Source organism: Notechis scutatus, chromosome 1, assembly GCF_049901735.1.
Source record: "Notechis scutatus isolate UNSWTSFEM ecotype Mainland chromosome 1, rNotScu1.2, whole genome shotgun sequence".
Taxonomy (NCBI): domain Eukaryota; kingdom Metazoa; phylum Chordata; class Lepidosauria; order Squamata; family Elapidae; genus Notechis; species Notechis scutatus.
This window is the reverse complement of record NC_142009.1, coordinates 189,275,660-189,299,047: the sequence shown is the minus strand read 5'-3', so window position 1 is coordinate 189,299,047 and position 23,388 is coordinate 189,275,660. Positions and strand designations below refer to the sequence as shown.

Genomic DNA, 23,388 nt, shown 5'->3' with positions numbered 1-23,388 from the left:
AACAATAAACTTATAAAAAACTTGAATGGGAACCAGCTCTGCACCCGAAATTCTTAATGTACCAAATTTGCTAAGAGTATGTCATATCAGTCAATAAGTGTTCAATGTGTTCATGATACTAGACTGTACACTTCTTTACACAAAGAGTTGGTTTCAGTGGAGAGAAATCCATTCTGTAATGTTCTGCTATTTTAATTTTCTTCTGCTTTTCATTTTTACAGAGAAGGCGGTTCTCAAACCTCATGATGTTTCGGTGTTTACGACACTCAGTGTTAATGGGCGCCTCTTTGCTTGTCCTCGTGACCAATTTGACTCCCTGGTATGTACCTTTGCTCAGTTCCAAACGCTTCTCAGATAAGAGACAATTCTTTCAAGTTACCTTTACGCTGAATAAGATAAGCATGTCTGATTCTGCAATTCTGCTGTACCTTTGCGATAAAATATCATTTGGGGCTTTGAAGAAACTGTGTCTGTGCAAAAGGAGAGCAAATTTTAAACAATTAAGTAGATTATAAATGTTTACTGATTTCATAATAGTTATCCAAACCTATTTTCTATGAAGACATGGGAATGGAATGTGACTAGTTAGTGACTTACACTAAAGATTGACTTGATTTGATAAAGGCAGAAAATAAGACAATGAGATATAATTTTACATTTACTATACAGAAATTATTTTGGTCATATAACAATTGTAAAAATATATGTTCATTATGACTTAAGCAGTATCATATAAGACTGGATTCTAATAAACTATAGGAATACAATAAATAAATATTTTGAGATAATACCACAGGCCTTATTATTAAAGTTGACTACATTTGAGATATTTTTCTTAAATATTAGAAATGTTTAAAAGAACTTCCCAGTAAAGTAATTCTACCTTCTTTCACTGGGTTCCACTTTTGTAGATGTAGATTTTTTAAATGTATTTTGTGGTTCTTATGGGTCATTCAAAACACTTCTCATTGCCAATCTATGTCAGCAGAAATGTTACGGCTGCAAGCTTTAATACTGGTTCCTGTTTTATTTTTAATGAATCATCTGATATGCTGTTGTCCTTCATAAGTAAGTATAAAATAAAAGTCTTCCCACTCCTTAAAAGGCAATGAGTTTTTCAAATCCCAAATACTTTAAAATAAAAGCAAAAATGTAAATATTTGCACATTGCAAATACGTTTAAATGTATCCATTTCCGACCAGCTCCACATGATATAAAAGATGCTAATATTTCTAAGGAGAGTTTTGAGGTGTGTATTTTAACTTCCATCAGCACTTAAGGATTTTTGAGTGGGCAGAAGACAATCTAAGTATTGTAGTGTGTTTTTTAAAAAAGAGAAATCTGAGCAGATATGACTGTAGTTCAAGGAAAACCAAGCATAAATGTATTCACAGAGGTTTTTCAGTCTAGAACAGGGGTTCCCAACCTGCGGTGCAAGACAATATTCCAGGGGTGCGAGAAAAGTCCAGGTAAATAATAGGATATTGGCTATATGTTGGCATTTTTATTTATTATTTATTTCAGGGGGTGCGAGGTTCGAGTGAAATTTCTTTAAGGGTGCGGGGCGAAAAAAAGGTTGGGAACCACTGGTCTAGAAGGAATAATTGGTATTAATGACTAGAGTTTTTAATTCTATTGTTATGTCTGCCTACTTTGAGAAGTAGTCATAGCCTTCCCACCTCAACTGCACCATTTGCTTTGAGCAGTCATGCTGAAAGCAGGCACTGCGAAGATAGTAGAGGTAATCCTTGTTTAACGACCGTAACTGGGACTGGCAAATCAGTTGTTAAACAAAGAGGCCACTAAGTGAAACTGCAACTGTGCTTATGGTCCTATTTCAACTGTCCTTTACAGACCTTTACAGACGTATAAAATGCAAGGGTTTTTCATAAAGTTACTTTTTCATCCGCCATCATAACTGCGAACGATTGCTAAATGAGACAGTCACTAAACAAGAAACTACCTGTATGAGAAGGCAGCTTTCAAGTGTATTGCCTCATCTCTGCCTCTAAGCAAGGAAAACCACCCTGCAGGCAGGGAAGATGGTGGGCTCCTTCCAATATTCTATTGAAATGAAGTATTGAACAGAACAATTGCCTATTATTCTGCCTATTCCTCTAGGCACCTGATAGCAATGAATGGTGCACAAGTGTTCCTTTGTATCCGAGCTTTGCTAGGACTATCTAATACTTTGCCCTTAGAAAATAGAGTAGTAATGAGATGAGATCTAATGAGATGCAATAGTCTGTAGGGGTTCTCAGTCATCCAGGTCATGGTTGTCCCAAAGGTGCTTTTTTTTTTCAGAAGGCAGCTGGACTTACTTGTTTTGATTTTTTGAAGAAGTCTCTCTTCTCATCCAAGAAGCTTCTTCAGCTCCGACAGGATAGTGGGGAATGGAAGGATTTATATTCCTTGCAGACATTCCTTCCTTCCATTCCCTACTATCCTGTCAGAGCTGAAGAAGCTTCTTGGATGAGAAGAGAGCCTTCTTCAACAAATAAAAACAAGTAAGTCCAGTTGCCTCCTGAAAAAAAGCTCCGTTTGGATTAGATGCAATACAATGTATGGTATATATTTCCTACGGCTGTGCACTTTTGGATGCAAAAGCAAGACAGTTCTTTGCAGTACCCAAGTGGCTGTAGTAGTACCTGTACTATGGCTCTTGAAGCCAAGAACACCTTTAGGCAGAGGTGCACTGCATGCTTGAATACAATTCTGGGAAGAGATGTGGCTGGTTTAAGGAGTTGCTGATGGAGCTGTGTGAGTTTCCTGCAGACACCAAAGTACCTTTTCCACTTGGAACCTAAAGTGTGGTACAGCCCCAGTGTTTATAGTCTAAATAATTCAAAGTATTGCATTTAGTTTTAAATTAGAAATACAAACAATACCTGAAAAGCTCAGGAGGATCTTCAGCCAACACAACATACATGCACACTTTAAACCCAAGATTACACTAAGGTAGAAACTTGTCCACCCAAGGATAAAACACCCAACACAAACCAAGCATCGTGATAGATGCAGTACAATACAGTGAGCCATGTGCAGATCTATACATTGGAGAAACAAAACAACCACTTCATAAACGAGGGGTGGGCAAACTTTTTGGCTCGGGGGCCGCATTGACTTTTAAAATTTGACAGATGGGCTGGGTCAGCACAAGATTTTTTGGGAATCGCCCCCCACCCTTCCCCCCTCTTCCTTCCTTCCCCTCGGAGGACCCCTGAGTCAGGAGTTGCTACCGCCGGCGTGGCTCACGCAGCCCAGTCCCGCGTTGCCCGGGAAGGGAAAGGCAAAAAGGAAGAGCCGTGGCGGTGCTTTGCAACGGCAGCAGCGGCACCGGAGGCTCAGGCTCAGCGGCTCCTGGTTTTGCCTTTTCCTTCCCAAGGCAACGGGACTGGAGCCGCGTGGGCTGCGCGGCAGTAGCAACTCCTGACAGCCCCAGCCGGACACCTGAGCGGAGCCCGGGCGGAACTGCCTGTTGCTGCTGCCGGAGCACCGCCAGGTGGCCTCCTTCAAGCAGCCCTCCTGCCCGCCCACCGGGCTTCCCCTCCCGCCGCGCGGCTCGGGGCCAGGCGCGAGCGCCGCGAGTTAAAGGAAGCCGAAAGTTGCTGGGAAGTTGCTCGGGTTTCCAGGGCTTCCAGGCTTAAACTTTGCACAGGCAAAGTTTGCAGGCGGAGCGTCTTCCCGCCGAGGAGCGGAAGGGTTCCGCCTGGCGGGCGGGCGGGCGGGCTGCTTGGAGGAGGCGATCCGGTGGTGCTCCGGGTTTCCCCCTCCGCCACGCGGCTCAGGGCCAGGTGCAGCGCCCGCAAAGAAAAAAAGCCGCAAGTTGCTGGGAAGTTGCTCGGGTGCTGGGAGCAGGCTTTTAAAGTGCCGCCCGAGCAGGACCGCCGAGCTGGGAAACGGGGCACCAAGGCAGGGCAAGGCTCCACCAGCAGCGGCCTAGCTTTAGATGGCTCCCAAGCAGCCCGCTCCAAGCAGCCCGCCCGCCCGCCGGCGGAACCCTTCCCGCTCTTCGGCCGGAAGACGCTCCCACCTGCAAACTTTGCCTTTGCAAAGTTTAAGCCTGGAAGCCCCGGAAAAAAGGGGGATCGGTGGGGACTCACCTTCAGAGAGGTCGCACTCGAAGGTGATTTCGAACTCCCAGCCGAGGCCTTTGCAAAGTTCTTCTTTTCTTTCCTACTCCCAAGAGCGCTCCGCACTGTTTTGCAGCTTTGGGGGCCACACGGCGCAGGGCAATACGCCACGCCCAGCGATTTTTTTTCAGGGCGGGCGGATTGGACAGATCAACGGGCCGGATGTGGCCCGTGGGCCGTAGTTGCCCACCCCTGTCATAAACACATGGTACAACATAGGAGAACAAACCCATCAGGACTAGATTCAGCAGTCCATCTGCATTTAAAAGACAAAGGCCGCTCTTTTGAAGACAACAAAGTCCATATTTTGGACAGAGAGGATCACTGGTTTGAAAGAGAGGTCAAAAGAGGCCATCTATGTCAAAATTGAACTCTCTCAACAGAGGGAGAAGGACATCATCTATATCCAATCTACAACACAGTCCTTTCAGCAGTTCCAAGAAGGCTCCACATCCATTTGCACTACTCAGGTGACCCTGAGGACACAGATAAACCTCCAAGTGATCTTACTGACCATCTAAAAGAATGCTGTCTGCAAGGAGTATAAATCCTTGCAGATTCCCTGCCATCCAGTCAGAGCTGAAGAAGCATCTTGGATGAGAAGCAAAATAATCTTCAAAGAAAAAAAAAGACAGTCCAGTTGCCTCTTAAAAACTTTACTGAGAATCTCCATAGATACTAAACAAAAAGTTTCCATCTTTCATCTATGACACAGCTAGGAAAAGAGAGGAGAGAAGAAATGCAGCCTGGTCTGGGCTAGTGTTCCGTTGCATTCTTCCAAATATATTCTAAGATTGTTTCTACTGAGTGGCTGGATACCGCTTTTAAAGTAACAGGAAAAAGAGGAAGAAAACAAACATGAATGGATTGTACTGCCCTCTGGTGGAATAAAAAAAACCTAGACATGTAGCTGCCTCTAGAATTGAGGAATTAAGTGAAACTATTGAAACAAAAGTGAAAATGATAAGAGTACAGAACCATTTTTACATTCAGTTTCAGAAGGAAAGTCATTCTGGAAGAAATATAATCCCAGAAAGCCTCCATATTTTAAAACTACTGTAACTAAAGTGTCAGGAATAAATTATTCTTTAAGACTTCTCTAATGTTATATTCATGGTAGTCATAGAAACATGAAAAACTCCAAAATACCAACTGTTCCATCTTCTTTCCTTTCCCCTCAGAAATCCCTTATAAGTACAGTGACCATATGTCTTTTATTATAAAAGAAGGTCCTTTATTTCAGAAAGCTGTCCTTTTTTATCCTTATGAAGCTTGTTCAGATTTCAGGCTTCTCCTTTATTTTTCCAAGAAAATATAGTTACTGTACTTATATGTAAAGTACTGTCTTGTGACTGTGTGCAGTTCACAAGCCAAAAAGGATCAGAAATGTTGCTTCTTGTTAGATGTTGCTATTGTAAGCAATAACAATATTAAGCAACAGAAGAAGAAAGAAATCGAGCATCGATACAATATATTCCAACAAAATGGATATCCACGCAACTTTATCAAAAAGTCCCTGACCACTCGACCCAATACAGCACAACCAACATAAACCTTAAAAAGAATTACACTGCCATACGTCAAAAATACCTCAGAAATCACCAACCGACTACTGGAACCACATGGAGTCATCATAGCACACAAACCAACTCGAGGTCTATGGAGATTCTTCAGTCCTTCAGGTCATGGTGATCCCAAAGGTGCTTTTTCAAGAGGCAACTGGACTTTCTGGTTTTTCTTTGAAGATGTTTGAAAGCTTCTTGGATGAGAAGCGAAAAGTCTTCAAAGAAAATCCAGAAAGTCCAATTGCCTTTTGAAAAAGCATCTTTGGGACAAGCCAACTAAAGCCTTTCTAAACATCCTAAGTAAAGACCCAGCAACCCTAGAAGTTTCAATGTCACAATCTGAAACCAAACCAAGTCCAAAAAATGCCAGGGAATTTCTAGAAGCCTGGCACTCTGACAAATTAGCCATCAATAGACACATAGACATTAACAACATCTATAAACTATGCAAAAGAGACAGTCAACCAACCAAAAATGGTACAAAAAGATCCAAGCATCTCTCCACCCAGCAGTCAGCTCCCAGATCAGCATAGATTAACTCCAAGGTTAACATCAGATCCACAATCAAGTAAATAATACCCCAATCAAGGAGTTGCCAAAAAAGCCAACAGTAAACAGCCCAACCAAAGAACCTCGAAGACCATCTCCCACCCACACAGACAAGCCACCAGAATATAAACTGAGAGCAAACCCCAATCCTTACTAGCACGGATGATGTTACCTGGTTAAGGTAATGAAATATCTGCAAGAAAACAAGCAAGTTCAGAAAACACCTCTCAATAGGAATGTTTAAAAAGGCTTGCAGACTGCAATGGCAAACATTTCATGTGCATTTCCTATTTTCTAACATTGCTTTTTCTTTCCTTTTTCCAATGGGTAAGATCATTTTGGAAATTTTTTCAAGGGCGAGATGTTGATTCTTACATTTGGCTTAATTACAAAGGAGCTGAGCATCCATGTGATGTGCCTCCTTTTTTCATTCTATAATCATCTTTCTCCAGCAGTCCTTGGCTTCCTATCTTTCTATTAAACCCCAAAGGAATCTTTTCAAATTAAGAATCAGAAGAAACCAGAAAGGTAGCGGAGCAACAGAGAAATAAAAAAGGGAGAAGAAAGAGAAAAAAAGCACCACTTTCTGCTTTAAGACATCAACAAAAGAAAATGTTTCAACAAGTGCTGAGAATGACATAGAAAAATAGAAGCCTTATTTGCAGAAGAGGAAAATCTGGGGGGAAATTAAAGACAGATTTTAGCATGTTTTTAATTTTTCATGCATTGAGCTCTGTAATCCTTGCAACAGCAGCATGCAATATTTTTCCTACATTAAAGAGAGAATTGAGGCTAAAGTGGCATTCCTCAATCAGTCTAATGGTTTAAAAGCTGAGCAGAAGATATTGATTTATGCTCATTCCCATGAGCACTGGCAATGCTTTCTACAATGCTTCCATTGGGTAATTGTTTTAAATATAGTTTTAAACTTAGATAACAAATAGAAATAGCTTTCTTTCTTACTTATGTACGAAAATGTTGTGTACCTAAAAATATGTGCATGCCTTTGTTGTACAGTAGATATACATGCCCCTATATGTATGTTATGTTGTGTATATGAATATATGACATGAATCAGATTTACCAGATTTGGTAATGCAGCAAAATAAGTTGTGCATTTCTGTGTTGTAGTATAGGCATGCTTTTTCTGCTATGTTTGAAGAAATTATTTCCTCCAAAGAAAGTCTTGCATTTCAGTTCTTCAGTGTTGTGACCAGTGGTCACATGTTAAAGTGAGAATCTCAAAAGGAGCATGAATTCTGATGAACAGCAAAGTTCTCTGGTTTTAGGATTACATTCTTACTTGTCCTAGGTACCACTACAGGAACAAGAAGGCCCATCGACGGGGACGATGGGAACTTTTGAACTCATGAGCTCTAAAGATCTAGCATACCAAATGACCATGTTTGAATGGGAACTTTTCAACTGTGTCCATGAGGTAAAAAGAATGTCTATAAGCTTTTAAGTTGTCTACATTTATATCAAAAAGTGGTAGGATAGATTGAAGATCTATATATATCTGTACAATAATTCTTAAATGAATTATTAAGCGGGGGAGGGCAAATCTATGGGGAAAAAACCCACAAATGAAATATATACAAATCATTTATCTTCAAATTTAATTGACTTTATGCCTTTTTAATCATAAAAATCATGTATAGAGAAGAAGCAGATCTTATATTATGCTGGAAGATTTTGGAATATAGGAATTCTACTTTATTTAAACAATAGTCACCCATTTATATTGTGTTATGGGAAGAAATAAGTACTGCTCATTAACTTATAAAATATCCATCTTGATTGAGAATGTGAGAGTGAGGGAATAAAGACAAAACTACAAGCAAACCTATATTTTAGAGCAGAAGCTTCACTTTGCAACTCACGCAGAATGAAACAACTATAGTTTGTTTTAACCTCCATATTAGAAGACAAACCAAAAGATATTTAACTCAGTCATTTTCATCCAAAACACAGCATTTTGAAAGATAATGATCGGTTTTTGTTTAAAGAGGTTTTATTTATTTTTTTAATGACTTCCATTTTCCCTCTTCCCTTCTGTTTTCTAGCTGGAACTGATTTACCATACATTTGGGCGGCACAATTTTAAAAAGACAACTGCCAATCTGGATTTATTTTTACGAAGATTTAATGAAATCCAGTTCTGGGTCGTGACCGAGATTTGTCTTTGCTCCCAGCTCAGCAAGCGTGTTCAACTCTTGAAGAAATTTATTAAAATAGCAGCCCAGTGAGTAGATTCCAACTCCAATAAATTGCAGTAGGCCTGGTAACTCTCTCCCACTGATGACAGTAGAGCCTTCACCATAGAAAGGGCATCAAAGTGCAATAAATTTGTCAAGCATGGATTATTTTTCTTTTGTATGAAGCTATTAAGCTAAATCTACTTGAGGAAAAATGTCTTCCTGTGTCTAAGTTAACCTATGAACTGATTTGAGGTTAAGATGGATTTGCCCAGAACAGTAATTATTATACAAATGTTTTACACAATTCAGTGCCTCAATTGTACATATCTAAGTGTTCTAGAACAGGGGTCTCCAACCTTGGCAACTTTAGCCTGGGTGACTTCAACTCCCAAAGCTGGCTGGGGAATTCTGGGAGTTGGTCCTCCAGGCTTAAAGTTGCCAAGGTTGGAGACCCCTGTTCTAGAATACTGTTCTCAACCTTATAAGGCGCAGTGGTTAGAGTGCAGTACTGCAGGCTACTGCTGACTGCCAGCTGACTGCAATTTGGCAGTTCGAGTCTTACCAGGCTCAAGGTTGATTCAGCCTTCCATCCTTCCAAGGTGGGTAAAATGAGGACCCAGATTGTTGGGAGCAATATGCTGACTCTGTAAACCGCTTAGAAAGGGTTGCAACACATTGTGAAGCAGTATATAAGTGTAAGCGCTATTGCTATATCTTCTAGATCAGGGTGTCAAACTCGCAGGCCGGATGCGTCACACATTGGCCACGTCCACCCCCAGTTTAGCCAAAGGGGGAAAGTCATGATACGTCATGTGATGACAACATGACGCCGTGAGTTTGACACCCCTGTTCTAAATGAATTGGGCTACAGATCTCATTATCCATGGCTAAAAATTCAAGGGACTTGGATTGATGACTGTGGGAGAACACATCTGGAGATATTAAGATGAGGAAGGTTGCGTGATACAATGTTTCTCAACCTTGGCAACTTTAAGATGCGTGGACCAACTCCCAGAATTTGTCAGGCAGCATACATAGAAATGGAAGTCTGGAAGTTGAAGTCCACACATCTTAACGTTACAAAGGTTGCGAAACACTGCATTAGTCATTAGCTTGGCCTTAATTAAACCTAATAATCTGGGATGGAATATGTATAGTGGCACGTGTCCTTTTAAATTTAAAGTAATAGTGGTTTAAGTAAATCACAAATGGCAAGTTTCTAAGGTCTCATTTGGACATTAGTTTCATTGGTTCATGTGTTGCTAATGATCGCAACCGTGGCAGGCTGGGTGTCAATTCTGTTCAAACCTATATATAATGAATACATATCCAACATGCCAGAGGGTGTCTTTAGTCCTTCTCAGCATGGGGAGTTAGTACAATAGAAACAAAATACAGTATATAACATTTTTTACTGTATACATCTTGATTTTTTTTTTGTTCTGTATTATATCCAGTAGAGGGCAGTAGCGTATACAGAAAAGAAGAAAAACGAATTCCTTTTCTTAATAATTAGCGCAAAAAAGGAGAAAACGTTATACAACTGAACCATTTTGTATAACTTCCATCTGTCGATATATCCGTGTGTTTTTAATAAGAAAAAAATAATAGAAAATACATTATTATTGAGACAATCAGCTAGTCAGTCAGTGTCGGTGTCTTGGAATTCAACTTTCTGTTTGCTTCTATGCTTCTACGTTTTTGCCTTGGTAAATTGAGTAGCTCAAATGCTCTGCCTCCAGAAGTTCCTGCACTCACAAATGCATGCCTAGAGTTCTGGGTCAGCTCCTAGGTTCTTTCACAGGGTGGGATGAAGGGAAAGCCAAGGTGATTGGCTGCCATTTCAGCCCCCCTCCTACCTAAATGTGGGGAGAAGTAGCCATAGGTTCTTCTTCACCTCCATTTCAGCTTCTCCAGTCTGAGATTGTACCACACAGGCAAGCCGATCTAGGTGTCTAGATGCCCTGGTTGGACTGTTCCTTTGTAAATTGCACAGCCGTAAGATTGTCTTATTTCACAAAGCACGGTAATATATTCAAGACCTTCATCAATTTGCTCATTAGGTTGATGAGGTACATTGGCAAACCCCCTTCTCTTTTCTCATTTAGACCTGCATTGTTCATATTCAAATTGTAAAGGATATTTTTACTACGTGTTTAATGTAGTAAATGCAATCTCTTAAGCTTCGAGGAGCAGTGGTGTCCTCTATAAGCGATAAGGAGCAAGTAAAATACAGGCTTGTGCACTCCAGGATATTAAGAAGAGCCCTGCAGGATTAGACTCAAAGCCAGTGGAATCTAGCATCTAATGTGCGAACAAGATGCCCCAGGGAAGTGCCATCCTGACCTATTGTGCTAAATGCACTCTGACAATGCTAAGGCTGCTGCAACGAAGATGAGGAGAGAGAACAGGAAATCCATTCTGGGAAGCTGTTTGCTCTCTGCCTAGGTGCTTAAGCATTGAGAGAAAGGAGCTTGTGGTGTGGGGTTTATCTTGGGAGTCACCAGGCACAAACTGGAAGAGGTTGCAGAGACATGGTATGACGGGTCTGCGGAAGGAGGGCCACATCCTAGGGGTGATGATTATTATTTTTTAGTCCATTATTGGATTTCTCTGGATTTTTGTGGATGAAAATAGTGGTGGGACACATCCCTCTAAAATAGCAAACTGTTTTTATTTCCATACATAAACATTTTCCAAACTTGTCCAGATTTGGCAGCAAAGATTCAAATGTTTGGGGCGGGCGGAGATTGGTTTCATGCCATAAAGGGGAACGTTCGACTCCCAAATCATCCTGCATCCATTTCCATCTGTATTAAAATGACACAAAACAAAAATTGTGCTGCTAAACAACATGTACAACAAACTGCTCATCCTGGTTCTGATGCAGGCAAGAAGAAAGGAGCTGCATGCCTAAAAAGTAAGGTTCATATTAGGCCATTGTCTAAGCATCCTTAATTAAAAACAACTTTTTTTCCCCAAATGAGAATCTGTATGATTGTAGTTCTAGGCTGAGTTTTAATAACATAACAGAATGATCTTTATTGACTGAAAGACAATGACTAAGTCATTAGCACACAAATAAAAAAAAGTGCCTGCATTGCTAGAACCTTTCTTTGTTCAGGATTTCTGGTTGTTTAATTTGAAGAACTTGCTTACACCAAAAGGCCTACTTTAAATAGTTATTTCCTGGCAATTCCAAATGGCCTTTGCTCCTGTGTAAACATGCTTGGAATTGTAACCTAATTTAATAAACTGCAATGACAACTATTTATTATTGCAATAACAAAAATGTTTTATATTCTCAGACTGAGTTCAAGTATGTTTATGTATGTAGGTTATTAAGATTGATGTGGAAGAACACAATCCAAAATCAAACACATTTGCAGAAGAGAAGTAAAGCTTCCTATTTTTTTTCTACATCTAATTCTTTCTTTTCTCAAATTGTGCTCTTCTTTTCTTCCAGCTGTAAGGAATATAAAAACTTGAATTCTTTCTTTGCTTTGATTATGGGGCTAAGCAATGTTGCAGTGGGTCGCCTCACAATGACCTGGGAGGTGAGTGCAGTTCTTCACGGATTTTATTTTTATTTTTTCATCTGACTTGTGCGTTACTGTCTCCTTAGAATAGCAAAGGAGACTGGGCTGGCAGGACCCAATAGTACTTATATTTATGGTGTTAGAGAGAAGGTATAGTAGCTTTAATAAGTCTACTTGTGGATCTTTGGGTATTTTCAGTGGATCATTCAAGAGATCTAATTTTCAGTTGCAAGCAGCACCAAAATGATTATTTTCTTTTCTTCCCACATATCCAAATGAATGACATTTGTCATCACTGAGAGTGATTTTCCTGCAGATGCATTTTGTATAAGGATCCTAACTGTGAGTCCTGATGTTTCAGTAGGGAAAAATCAAAACCACTCCAGCCTATTCAGATCTCAAATCCAGTGACTTTTTCTGTGTTGGATGTTGGACTTTTTCTCCCACATAATTGGCAACCTTCGCTAAGCCCCTCAGTATCAAAAACAAACTTCTGTGAGGCCAGGCAGAAGACTGCCCCTTATAAAAAATAAATCTAAATTCCATTTCTAGGTGGGGTTGTTCCTGTTCTCTGCATATCTCTTTAGAAGTTAGTTCTGCTCCTCTCAGAGACCTTAATTAAGCTTAGACATTTATTTATAGCATGGCCAACTTGCATGCTCTGCTAGCCTAACAGTTTGAAAGCATGTAAATACAAGTAGATAAATAGGTACCACTTCGGTGGGAAGGTCATAGTATACTGTGTTTCTCCGTGTGGCATGTCCTGTGGCATGATCTCATGCTGGCCACATGACCACGGACATGTCTTCGGTCAGCATTGGCTCAATGGCTTAAAGACACAGAGATGAGTACCACCCGCTAAAGTCGGCTACGACCAGCAGAGTAAAACCTGCATGGATCCTTTATCTACCTTTCCTTAACTTGCATGCTTCCTTATGAGAGTTTATTATTCATCCTTCCTCGAGGGTTGCAAGCATTCAAGTGCCAGTGCCATTTAGTGGCAACCTGTTTTGTTTTCCTATGACTTCTTCCAACCTGTTTTCTTGATCGCAAAAGAACAACCAACGGGAGAAATAGCTAGAAAGCTGTTCAGTACTGTTCTGTCAGTATGGGGTGGGTGGGTGTGTGGGTGTGTTATATGGTGGCGATTGTTCTTTAATGCCTTTGAGTCAGTCTTGACTTCTGGTGACTGTCAGGACATGTCCCTGCAGCTTTCTTGGTAGCGTTTTCCTGACTCAGAAATGTTTTGCCCTTCTTAGGGCTGAAAGAGCATGCCCAACCCCAAGTCAGCTCTCTGTCTTTAGCATTCATACTCTCCTGATTTCTGGCCTGGTACTTTCATCCACTATTCCAAATTGGTCCTCTGCATTACTGTAGAACTTATTATTGGAAAGTGACACCATTTATGTAGGAACATCAATCTGAGTATTATGCGATAGACTTTGCACTATGCAGTATCTCTAGGAACCCTGGGCACTTGGTAAACAATAGGCCTGTAAATGTTACAAAGATCTGTGAATAATGTTGCTAGATTATTGCACTTGGGGGGGAATGTGGTTAAAAATGGGAGCAACAAGAACATGGAAAGAGTCTCTTTCCTCCGAAGGCCGATGGGAAAATCCAGATTGGAATTTAATTTCCTTTGCGGCTGTTTAACTTCTGTGAACTAAGGAGCAAAGCACTCTCTATTTCCCAGGATATTTTGGGGTCTGCAACTAAATCTGCTCCAAGCTTCAGAGTTCTCTATTTATAATCTGGTTGCTAGGAAACTTGCTGTATTTTTCACGGCTGCTTTGTTGTAAATGAGCAGTGGAAGAACAAGATTTTCTGCCATCTCAGACCTGTTAGAGAACTAGGAACAAGTTGCTCTGCCCCTTCGTGTGTCACTCTACTCACCTATACAAGGGTCTGGCGGAAGGCATGCTGTCTGTCGGCATAGACAATACGAACCGGCAAGTGAAACTGTGTCCTTGTGCTTTCAGAAAAATCAAGCAATCTATATGTGATACAAGATTCCATACAGCTGTTTTCTTTGTTTTTACTTGGCAGAAACTTCCAAGCAAGTTCAAGAAGATCTACGCAGAGTTTGAAAGCTTAATGGTAAATGGCAATACAGATTTAATTCTATGCATGGCACATTCTGGATACATTTTATTTCCAAACTCGATTTTAAATCCCTCTACTTTCTACATTTTATGTGTCCTTGTGTGACTTTAAAGAATTTATGATCCCGTTACAGTGCTGATAAAACAAGCATATATGACTGATAAATGACACTCTCAGGGAACCTGTTCTGAGAAAATGTCTGTCCTACTTACAGTCGATCTGGGAAATCTAAAAACTTTATCTTCCTTAGATATCCCAACTTTAAATTTGTTTATGCACTATTTTTACAGAATCCTAGTTTTATAGCTTATAGAGATGAATCAGCAAATGCACGAAGAAGAAGAAAAATTCAGAGAATTAAGCATGTTACAATATAACCACAGGGACACTTTTGCTGCAGATAGATGGTTAGCCTTTTTTTTTTTGATTAAAAATGTTCTTCAGACACTAATCCTCCTTTCAAAAAAAGTGGCTGTAATTTACATATATTTGAATTTACTCAATACCTCTTTTTTCTTTTGTTTTTAGGACCCTTCAAGAAACCATAGGGCCTACAGGCTCACAGTTGCTAAACTGGAACCACCTATTATTCCCTTTATGCCTTTACTCATCAAAGGTAACAAACCAGAGAGAGAAAAAGATGAATTAAAAAATGAGATATTTTAAATAAGACATGTTTCTGTCTCTGGAGTTTCCCAACTCATTAAATATATTTTCATATATCTTCATATATCTAAACATTAACTTATCTAGCAAACAGGGCTTATGAAAATATGTTAAACGTTACTCTTTTTTTTACAAGAAAATACTTCAAATAGGTGTATTAGGGTCAAAAACTGATATATATATATATGCTAAATTAAATTTCTGCTGTTTATATGGATTTATTTATATTGCAGACATGACGTTTACGTATGACGGTAACAAGACCTTTATTGACAATCTGGTGAATTTTGAAAAAATGGTAGGTAATGCATATTCCCAAAGCAGATGTTTTGATGAGTGACATCCTTATCATGCTGAAATCAGTGGACAAATAATAGCGTTGATTTTGGAATGTGGGTTTTCACTGCTGTGCAAAAAAGAGCCTTAGCAGGCAGGCATTGGAGCAAGAAGCTATCAGATGTTAAATTAATTTAAAGTTGCAAAAGATCCCATTGCCAAGAAAACTTTCTCATTATCAATCAACCAGTAATTTTAGTTCAATGGATCCAGAATAATGTCTTTTCGACACTTCATTTCCTCTTGCAGGTTAGCTTTATTCGTTGAATGAATGAAGCCGAGGCAATTTCCCTTCCATGATTATGCATCACTCTTAATTTTCCTCCTGTCACCAATTTGTGTCCAAGAGTGTTGTAGGTTCCATCTTTTTTAAAAACAGCAGGCTTCAAGGCTTTGCCACTTCATAATGCTGATGACTAAATTTTTTCCTATTACTATTTTTTTTAAAAAAGTCAAGACATAAAATACACCCTCGATCTCACTAAATGTTGATGACAGAATTTTTGAAACTAGCCTATATGGCAAATTCTGTGAGTAGAAAATAATTTTCATCTTCACCATTATCGTCTGGAAAGATTCAGGTAGAGATTTACTGCATTGCTGTTGTTGATTATGGTTTGATTTTATGTCTCTTGTATTTCTTTCCTCAAAACATGATGCCTTCTATTTTAGTGTGTTCTTGTATCAAAGCCCTGTGCATTGTGTTGCATCTATGGTGTGCTTGGGAGACTCTGCCCCACTTAAATCATAAGGTTGTTTTCCATTGATCAAATGATTACATACTGTGAGCTTTCTTTGACTTAAGACCATACCTGTCAAGGGCAGACACTGCAGGAGGAATGATGCAGTTTCGATGCAGAGGAAGGGAATTCTCTGTGTTGTGATTCTTGACAGATATGTGAAAGCACACCAACAAATCTTTTTGACCCAGTGGGAAAATAAAGGCAGTTCAAATCTGTGCCTCTTCAATGGAGTGGGTGATCCAGATATCCCTAGGCAGCAGCATAGGTGAAAGGAGAGATGGCATGTCTAGAAATGGCTGGAACAGTGATGGTGTCAGCTTTGGAAGCCATATTAGCACCAGGAGCTTCCACGCTGCCACATTCCTGTGCCTGGGAAATTGGGAGGGGGGATTTTGTAGAGTGTTTGTAGTTAGCCACAATAGCATTCTTCTTTGCAGTCAAGGTCATGTCATTCCTGCACCTGGATGAGGAGTGCTTAAGGGATGTCTCAAAGTTGGGGTGGATGGTGATTGGGCCATATGATGTACTCAGAACTCTCAGATTTGGGTTTTCCCAGATGTGCCAGTATGACTACTCTAATAAAATGGAACTTTGAGAAAATGTCCACCTCAGAGTTTTTGGTGTTGGAGTTTGTTTTTTCTGGAACGCTGACAGATGGACATCTTGAGAAAAGGGGCACAAACGTTCCCCAAATTGTTCCCCAGATGACATGATTTGTCTCAGTTCAGGGCTTCCCCAAAAGCTGTGCCATATTCCAGTGTAGAAAACAGCCGCAAGGCAACTCAGGGCATTTTTACCTCAGAAATTCCTCCAATTGGCAATTCAGAACGGTGCCATCAACGGCTGTTTCTCCTATTTACTGAGGCCCTTCACCCTTGAGGTGTGAAATGAGGATTAGTGAATGTGCGCATATTAGCCTCCAGGCTTTATGGATCTAAACAAAAGGAATTCACACAATGATCCTTATAGGGGAAAAAGATGGGACAAACATGCTTTCATTTTTGGAACAAAGAGATTATGCAAAAAGTGTGACTTAAACAGCAGTTTTTGTATGATATATATGAATATTTATAACAATATTGAAGCCTGGTCCAGAAATGGATTAGCAGGTAATGTGGCTGGCCTGTTGCCACGATTCTAGGCTGTGGATTTGGACTGGAACTGTGGGTGAAGGGCTAGATGGAGGAGATGATTGGAGAGGGAAACAATCCCAGAGTCTCCATGGCTTTATCTATTTGTTCTGTTTTGGAGGAATCCAGATCTTCATATATATTTTTTTGTTTCCCCTCATATGACTTCTAAAACACACTGCATAAAAGTAGAATGTTCGGTGGATATACAGTGTTGTTCTTGGCTGCTCTTTCAGAAATCCCTCCATTATTATTATCTTGTCCCTTATATGCATGACATATCATAAGGCCCACTATCATTTCCGTATAAATCGATATCAAGAACTACCCCGCATCATCAAATTACTGTTTCAGAAACAGCCTTATAATTAAAATAGAGTTGAGAGGCACAGTTATATTTGTGATGGTGTGCAACGGATATGTGAATTTAGCTTCCTTAAAGTTAACATTTGCTTGAGTTGCTTTACTGATAGAAAGGAATGATCAAAATTCTTCCTTGATATTGAGGATAATTCAACTGAGGGGGAAGGCAAGTGAAACTTAAATTCCATTGCTTTAAATGGATTTACCACAAGGACAATGCAATACAGTTTGTCTCCTAGCAGATGCTATAGGAAAGTTATTCTTACGTTTATTTGAATTAAGCATAGCTTTCAGAACTGCCCTGGGTTAACATGGGAATAAGAAACCTGTTCAGTATTAAGAAGTACATAAAGCATTTCACTGAAGGTAGTCACGGAAGATAGGAACCCATTTTGCTTTGATAGCATAGGATATACTACATATTTGGCTATCAGATACTGAGGATGGCAGAGGCTGTTAGCAAAAAATTATGAATATCGTATGGCCTGTCGGGTGCTCCTAAATTAGTCCCTTCCTGTGCTTTGAAAGAAATTGTCTAATTACAACCTGATCAGCTCACGGAATATAAGGGAACACCATATTGTCCTTCCTCTTAGCCATCAAATGTTTAGGACAGAGCAAAAACCTTTATTTTCATACCTATGAATTCCCAGAAACATTGGTCCATCTATCACTATACGATAATGCTGGGTAAAATGCACTTGCTCTGGTCCATCCAAAGGATTTTTAAAATATTCCTAGAAATAGATTTTTTTACCAGCATTTTGCATGATAATTTGAATTTAGAATGAAGAGAACGAGGAAGAAGAAGATATTACATACAATATATATGCATTCAAGAATGATGGACTCATTAAGAGAATTGCACATAAAGAACTAAACCAGTTAGAGAAAGCTTAAGTTAATGATATCTGCCCTAAATAATGTCTTCCTTATCAAGCAAAGTTCCCAGACATTTGGAGCTGGTGATGGCTATATGGACTTTTGAAAAATGTAGTACATGCTTTTAAAAAATAGTTACGTTGGGAAATTGGACTAATTTCAAAATTGTTATATCCCAAGACATGAAATGGCTTTGTTCATGCTTATTGTTCCCCAATTTTCTTATCACTTATCCCTAGTTTAATCTTTGGGATTTTTCTTCTGGGAAGGTATCAAATGGAGCAAAGATTGTGAAAGATAACAGTGGAAATGTCCGCAGACACATTGGTGCCAATGAGCTCCAGATTAGAATCCAGGATGTAATAGAATTGGTGCTTAAATTTTCTTTCTTTGGTGATCTTTTCCCCACTCTATTTTCAGCGCATGATGTCAAATACTATTAAGACAATGAGATTTTGTCGGAGCCTGCCTTTCAGTAAGTATACTTATGCTGTCATAATGACAATTTTTCATCCGTTTCATCAGTGTACAGTATAGTGTCATAGATTGGAAACAATGAGTAGAAACTAGAAATAGAATCAAATGCCACTGAAATCAGCTTTTCTATGTTTTTAGAAGAGAAAGGAAGGAGCTTTGAAATTATGGGGGGCTTTTTGTCAGCTGATAAGTATTATCTCTGCTAATAAAATAATAATGCATAATTCTCCAAGGATGAGTCAAAATAATGTTCAATGTATGAATTTTTAATGTAATCTTAAGGTAAAGTAACTCACTGCTTGACTCTCAGTAGAAATATACGTCTGATAAATAGAAACTTATAGGTAGTCCTCAATTTACGACCGCAATTGAACCCAAAATTTCTGTTCTTAAGTGAGACATTAGTTAAGTGAGTTTTGCCCCATTTTATGACCTTCCTTGCCACAGTTGTTAGGTGAATCACTGTAGTTGATAAGTTAGCAACCAGGTTGTTAAGTGAATCTGGCTTCCCCATTGACTTAGCTAGTCAGAAGATCACAAAAAGTGATCGCACAACTTTGTGACACAGCAACAGTCATAAATATTAACCAGTCACCAAGCACCTGAATCTTGTTGACATGATCATCATGGATGCTGCTACCCAGGTCGTAAGTGTGAAAAGCGGTCACAAGTCCCATTTTTCAGTGCTGTTGTAACATTGAACAGTCACTAGATGAACTGTTGCAAGTTCAGGACTACTTGTAATAAATGGCTTACGTTTGACTTTGACTAAGCATACCAATAGCTCTTCATTCCTGTTTCATCAGATCCTGATGCATCTCAAGCCAATAAGAACCACCAGGATCTCCGGGGTTATGTCCGTCAATTAAATGTGATTGATAACCAGAGGACTTTGTCGCAGATGTCACACCGTCTTGAGCCACGGCGTACTTAAGTGTCGGAGATTATACCCTCCCTCTTCCTCCAATACAAGGTCTTTCCTAAGAACAATCACCCTCTTTTTGCTACTGCACTGCCACCGCAGAGAGACGCAACAATGAATTCTGCCGTAAGATCTTTGGTCAGTAATGCACAATGTTCCTACCACCCAGGAAACAGCAGAGATGTTTGGCTGATGAAGAGGACATGATCTGTAGCCGAGAGGTTGCCAAGATTGTATACTCTACATTCATGTAAAAAGTTTTGTACATAATAGATAATTTAAAAATGGAGAAAATTCCAAAAGCTGGTGAGATGAGTATTTAAGAGAGAAAACAAAATATGGATGGATTCCTTGGCTAATAGAAGAAATTAAATGTTTGGTCCACTACAAAATTAAAATGCCCTATGGATTTGCATGTTCAACTTACATGGTTTCAGTAGCAAAAATAATTAGTAGCAGGAAAAAAAAAATACAGTAACATCCTACCATGTTTTTCATATTCAGAGAATAGTTAAAAGCCTTTTTTTTCCCTGCAAGAGAAATATATTTTTTAAAAGTCAACTCTAACCACATTTGCCTTACAGCAGTTGAGAATTATGGCCACCTCAGAAGCCCTAAGACTGGCTGAGTCCTTAATACATTGGTATCTATCATGTAGATTTGACTGTGGTTGGGTTTTGTGTGTGTGTGTTCTTTTTAATAGCCAATCAGGATTTTACCCATTGTCAGAACAAAGTAATGAGGTTTTGAAAAACAGAATTGAAAGCCGGTGGGAAGATACAACTTCAAAAAGAGCACAATCTGCACAATTGCTCAAGCTAATATTTTCCTGGATACAGGAAATCTTTAAAATCAGCTGCACTGTTGGCTGATTTAAAGTGGTATTTCTAGACTAAACTTTACAAAATATCTTCTAATTTTCAGGAATCATTTTGCACTTTTCAACAGGCAGTATATACAAGTGTTAATTTATTTCTTTATGTGTTAGGCATTGTCCCATTTAAAAAAAAACATTTTATCTATTTTATTTAGCATGTAATTGAAGTACAGGTTTCTGTTTATATTTGGTCTGTATTTCATGCTAAAAGGAGATGGTTTATGATTTATGTAAATAAAATGCACTAATTAAATATAATTGCCAAATAAAATATGATCCTTGTTTATTTAAAAAGGGGACATGTGACACTTTTATCTTAATCCTTTTTAATTTGTTGTCGTAGGTACTATCTTTTGCCATTGGACTTTGCTATTAGTAGTAAGTACTTTCACTGACCCCAAAATGCAGGCCTCAGCTGTTACTGTGGAAAATAACTGGATTTGATTTAGTTTATATCATAGGCTACCCAATTTACTTAGAATACAAATCTAAAGGGAGATTCAACGTTCTCACTTGAGGCACAAATAACAACACTCAAATTATTTTATTTCGGATACATTATGCAATGTAGACAAGAACTCTCTGGAGAAGGCTCTGATTCTGGGAAAGGTAGAAAAAAAAAGAAGACCGGTAGCAAGGTGGATGGAGTCAGTTATAGTGGCAGTGAATGCATCTTTGGGAAATCTGAAAGACGAGGTTAGACACAGATCATAACGGAGAATGGACAGATCATATATGGTTGCTAGGAATTGACACTGATTTGATGGCACATAATCAGGGGTGGGATTAAAATGTTTTAACAACTGGTTCTGTGGGCATGGCTTAGGTGGTGGGCGTGGCTTGGTGGTCATGTGACTGGGTGGGCGTGGCTTGGTAGTCATGTTATTGGCTGGGCATGGCCAACTCACTATGACTCACATTGAGGCACGCATCTCCTCGCCTGGCCTCTCATGACTGTGGGGATGCTGCAACAGTTGTAAGTGTGAAAAATGGTCATAAGTCACTTTTTTCAGTGCCATTGTAACTTTGAATGGTCACTCCACACAAGCAAAGTACCAGCAAAGGAGGGGAAAAAAACTTCAGAGAAGTTCCAGAGACAGGAAGTCTAGTCCTGCCAAGAATGTAATAAGGGTTAACAGAGAGGCAGTTTCTGTAAGCAACACCAGAATGTTTCCTTCCTGCCTTCCTTACAGGATTAGGCCAGTAATTTCTTCTAACAACCGGTTCTCCGAACTGCTTAGGATGTTAACAACCGGTTCTAGAGAATAGGTGCGAACTGGTAGAATCCCACTCCTGCACATAATCAAAATATTGAGTATAAAACTAGAAAGGAATCAGTGGTGGTATTCTACCAGTTCGGCTCATTTCTGCAGAGCTGGTAGCAGCGATGAGCAGCGGAGACCAAACTGGTTCTCTCCGCCACTCTGCTGTTGGACCCACCTGCCCGCCCGAGCTCCCCTACTCCCTTTTATCCTGCGCTTTTGAAGCGCAGCTGCTTTGGGCGGCACAGCAGAGTGCTACGTGGCAGCTGCTGAAGCGACTGGGAGAATGCAGGCTTGCAGGAGGTGACTTGGAATGCCTCTGCACCTGCACAAACTGCACATTTGGCGCATGTGTGCACGCAATGTGTGTGCATGTGCAAAAAGTACATCCAAGCCACGCCCACCAAACCGGTGGTAAAATGTTTTGAATCCCACCACTGTAAGGAATGTTATTTTTTTGTAAAAAAAAATTTGAACAAAATCAGGTGATACAGGCAAGAATAGCAGGGCAGTTCCTGAAAGACTGAACAAAGTTTAACTTCAGATAAACCGGTGCATGATATTTTTTAGACCAGATTTCTTTTAACTTAAAGGAAAGGGGCAGACAGCTTTCCTTTTTTTTTTTTCCCTGGCCCCAATTAAGATCACATTTGCCGACAACACCCTCCAGTTGGAATAAAATGTCAAGTTTGTTGGGGTCTCACCGTGCAAGCAGCATTTTTAGGAAATAGTTGAGAAGACAGCTGGTGCATAATTTCCACCTAGGGCAAGTCAGAATCGTGGCTGAATAGAACCAGGTCGCCTGTGGCTGCCCTTCGCAAAAATAAACGCTCAGTTTGCATTTTACTCTGAGAAAAAGAACTTGGGTTAAGAAAAATGTCACTTCACATTTCCCCGGCAATCTCTGAGAATGCCTGTGTTCCCTCCTTAATGGTATTAATTGCCTTTGCATGAATAATCTAGGCGCACAGCTGGTGTACAGGAATTTATACATTATCAAACTAATACTGCTTTTGAAGCAGGGTATTTTCCTCCATGCTACTTAAGCTACCCCCCATTGTCTCAAGGGAGGTAGATGTTGATGATAAAATAAACAGCTCAAATTAACACTTATGACAATTGATATCCTCATTAGGTTTCATGTCAACATTCACTATTGAAGATGGGGACAATTTTCATCTCTTAAAGCAGATCTTAAGTGTACTTCTTGGCTTTAAAAAAAATAATAAGAATGACATCAAGATCTCATTCCACATTAAAGAAATTCTGGTTAACAATAGAAGGTGGAGCAAATGACACAATTTGCAAGCAAGTGGAATTAAGGCAGTAAGGCACGATCAATCTGCATGAGAAATTTAAGGATGTAATTAAAGACAGGATTTGGGGGTCGGTCCAGACAAAGTTGTCCTTTTTAAACATGACTACTTTCTGTATTTTCTGCCGGAAACAAATCAGTTGAAACAAGGAAAGTAGAATAACAGCAGTGAGTTCCAGTACATGATGATGGTAGAGAAAGATTAAATCCATGATTACTCAGTAATTGGATGCTAAAGAGCTTGGCTTCTCTCTTCCTTTCCCTTTATATCCATATGAAGCTCTGGGAAGAGGTCATAAGTAAAGAATAATTAATTTATAT

The 23,388-nt window shown here is 39.6% G+C and overlaps 1 protein-coding gene across 1 annotated transcript in view; it reads left to right on the top strand.

The window, feature by feature from the left end:
• Positions 1 to 20,761, top strand: part of RAPGEF4 (Rap guanine nucleotide exchange factor 4) — a 186,629-nt gene extending 165,868 nt beyond the window's left edge. The window contains exons 22-30 of the mRNA XM_087949706.1: positions 222 to 319; positions 7,561 to 7,686; positions 8,315 to 8,493; positions 11,916 to 12,006; positions 14,038 to 14,088; positions 14,623 to 14,710; positions 14,994 to 15,058; positions 18,635 to 18,689; positions 19,498 to 20,761. Coding sequence (XP_087805832.1) covers positions 222 to 319; positions 7,561 to 7,686; positions 8,315 to 8,493; positions 11,916 to 12,006; positions 14,038 to 14,088; positions 14,623 to 14,710; positions 14,994 to 15,058; positions 18,635 to 18,689; positions 19,498 to 19,625 — 881 coding nt within the window. The 3' untranslated portion in view covers positions 19,626 to 20,761. The remainder of the gene's footprint in view (positions 1 to 221; positions 320 to 7,560; positions 7,687 to 8,314; positions 8,494 to 11,915; positions 12,007 to 14,037; positions 14,089 to 14,622; positions 14,711 to 14,993; positions 15,059 to 18,634; positions 18,690 to 19,497) is intronic.
• The last annotated feature ends 2,627 nt before the right edge of the window (positions 20,762 to 23,388 follow it).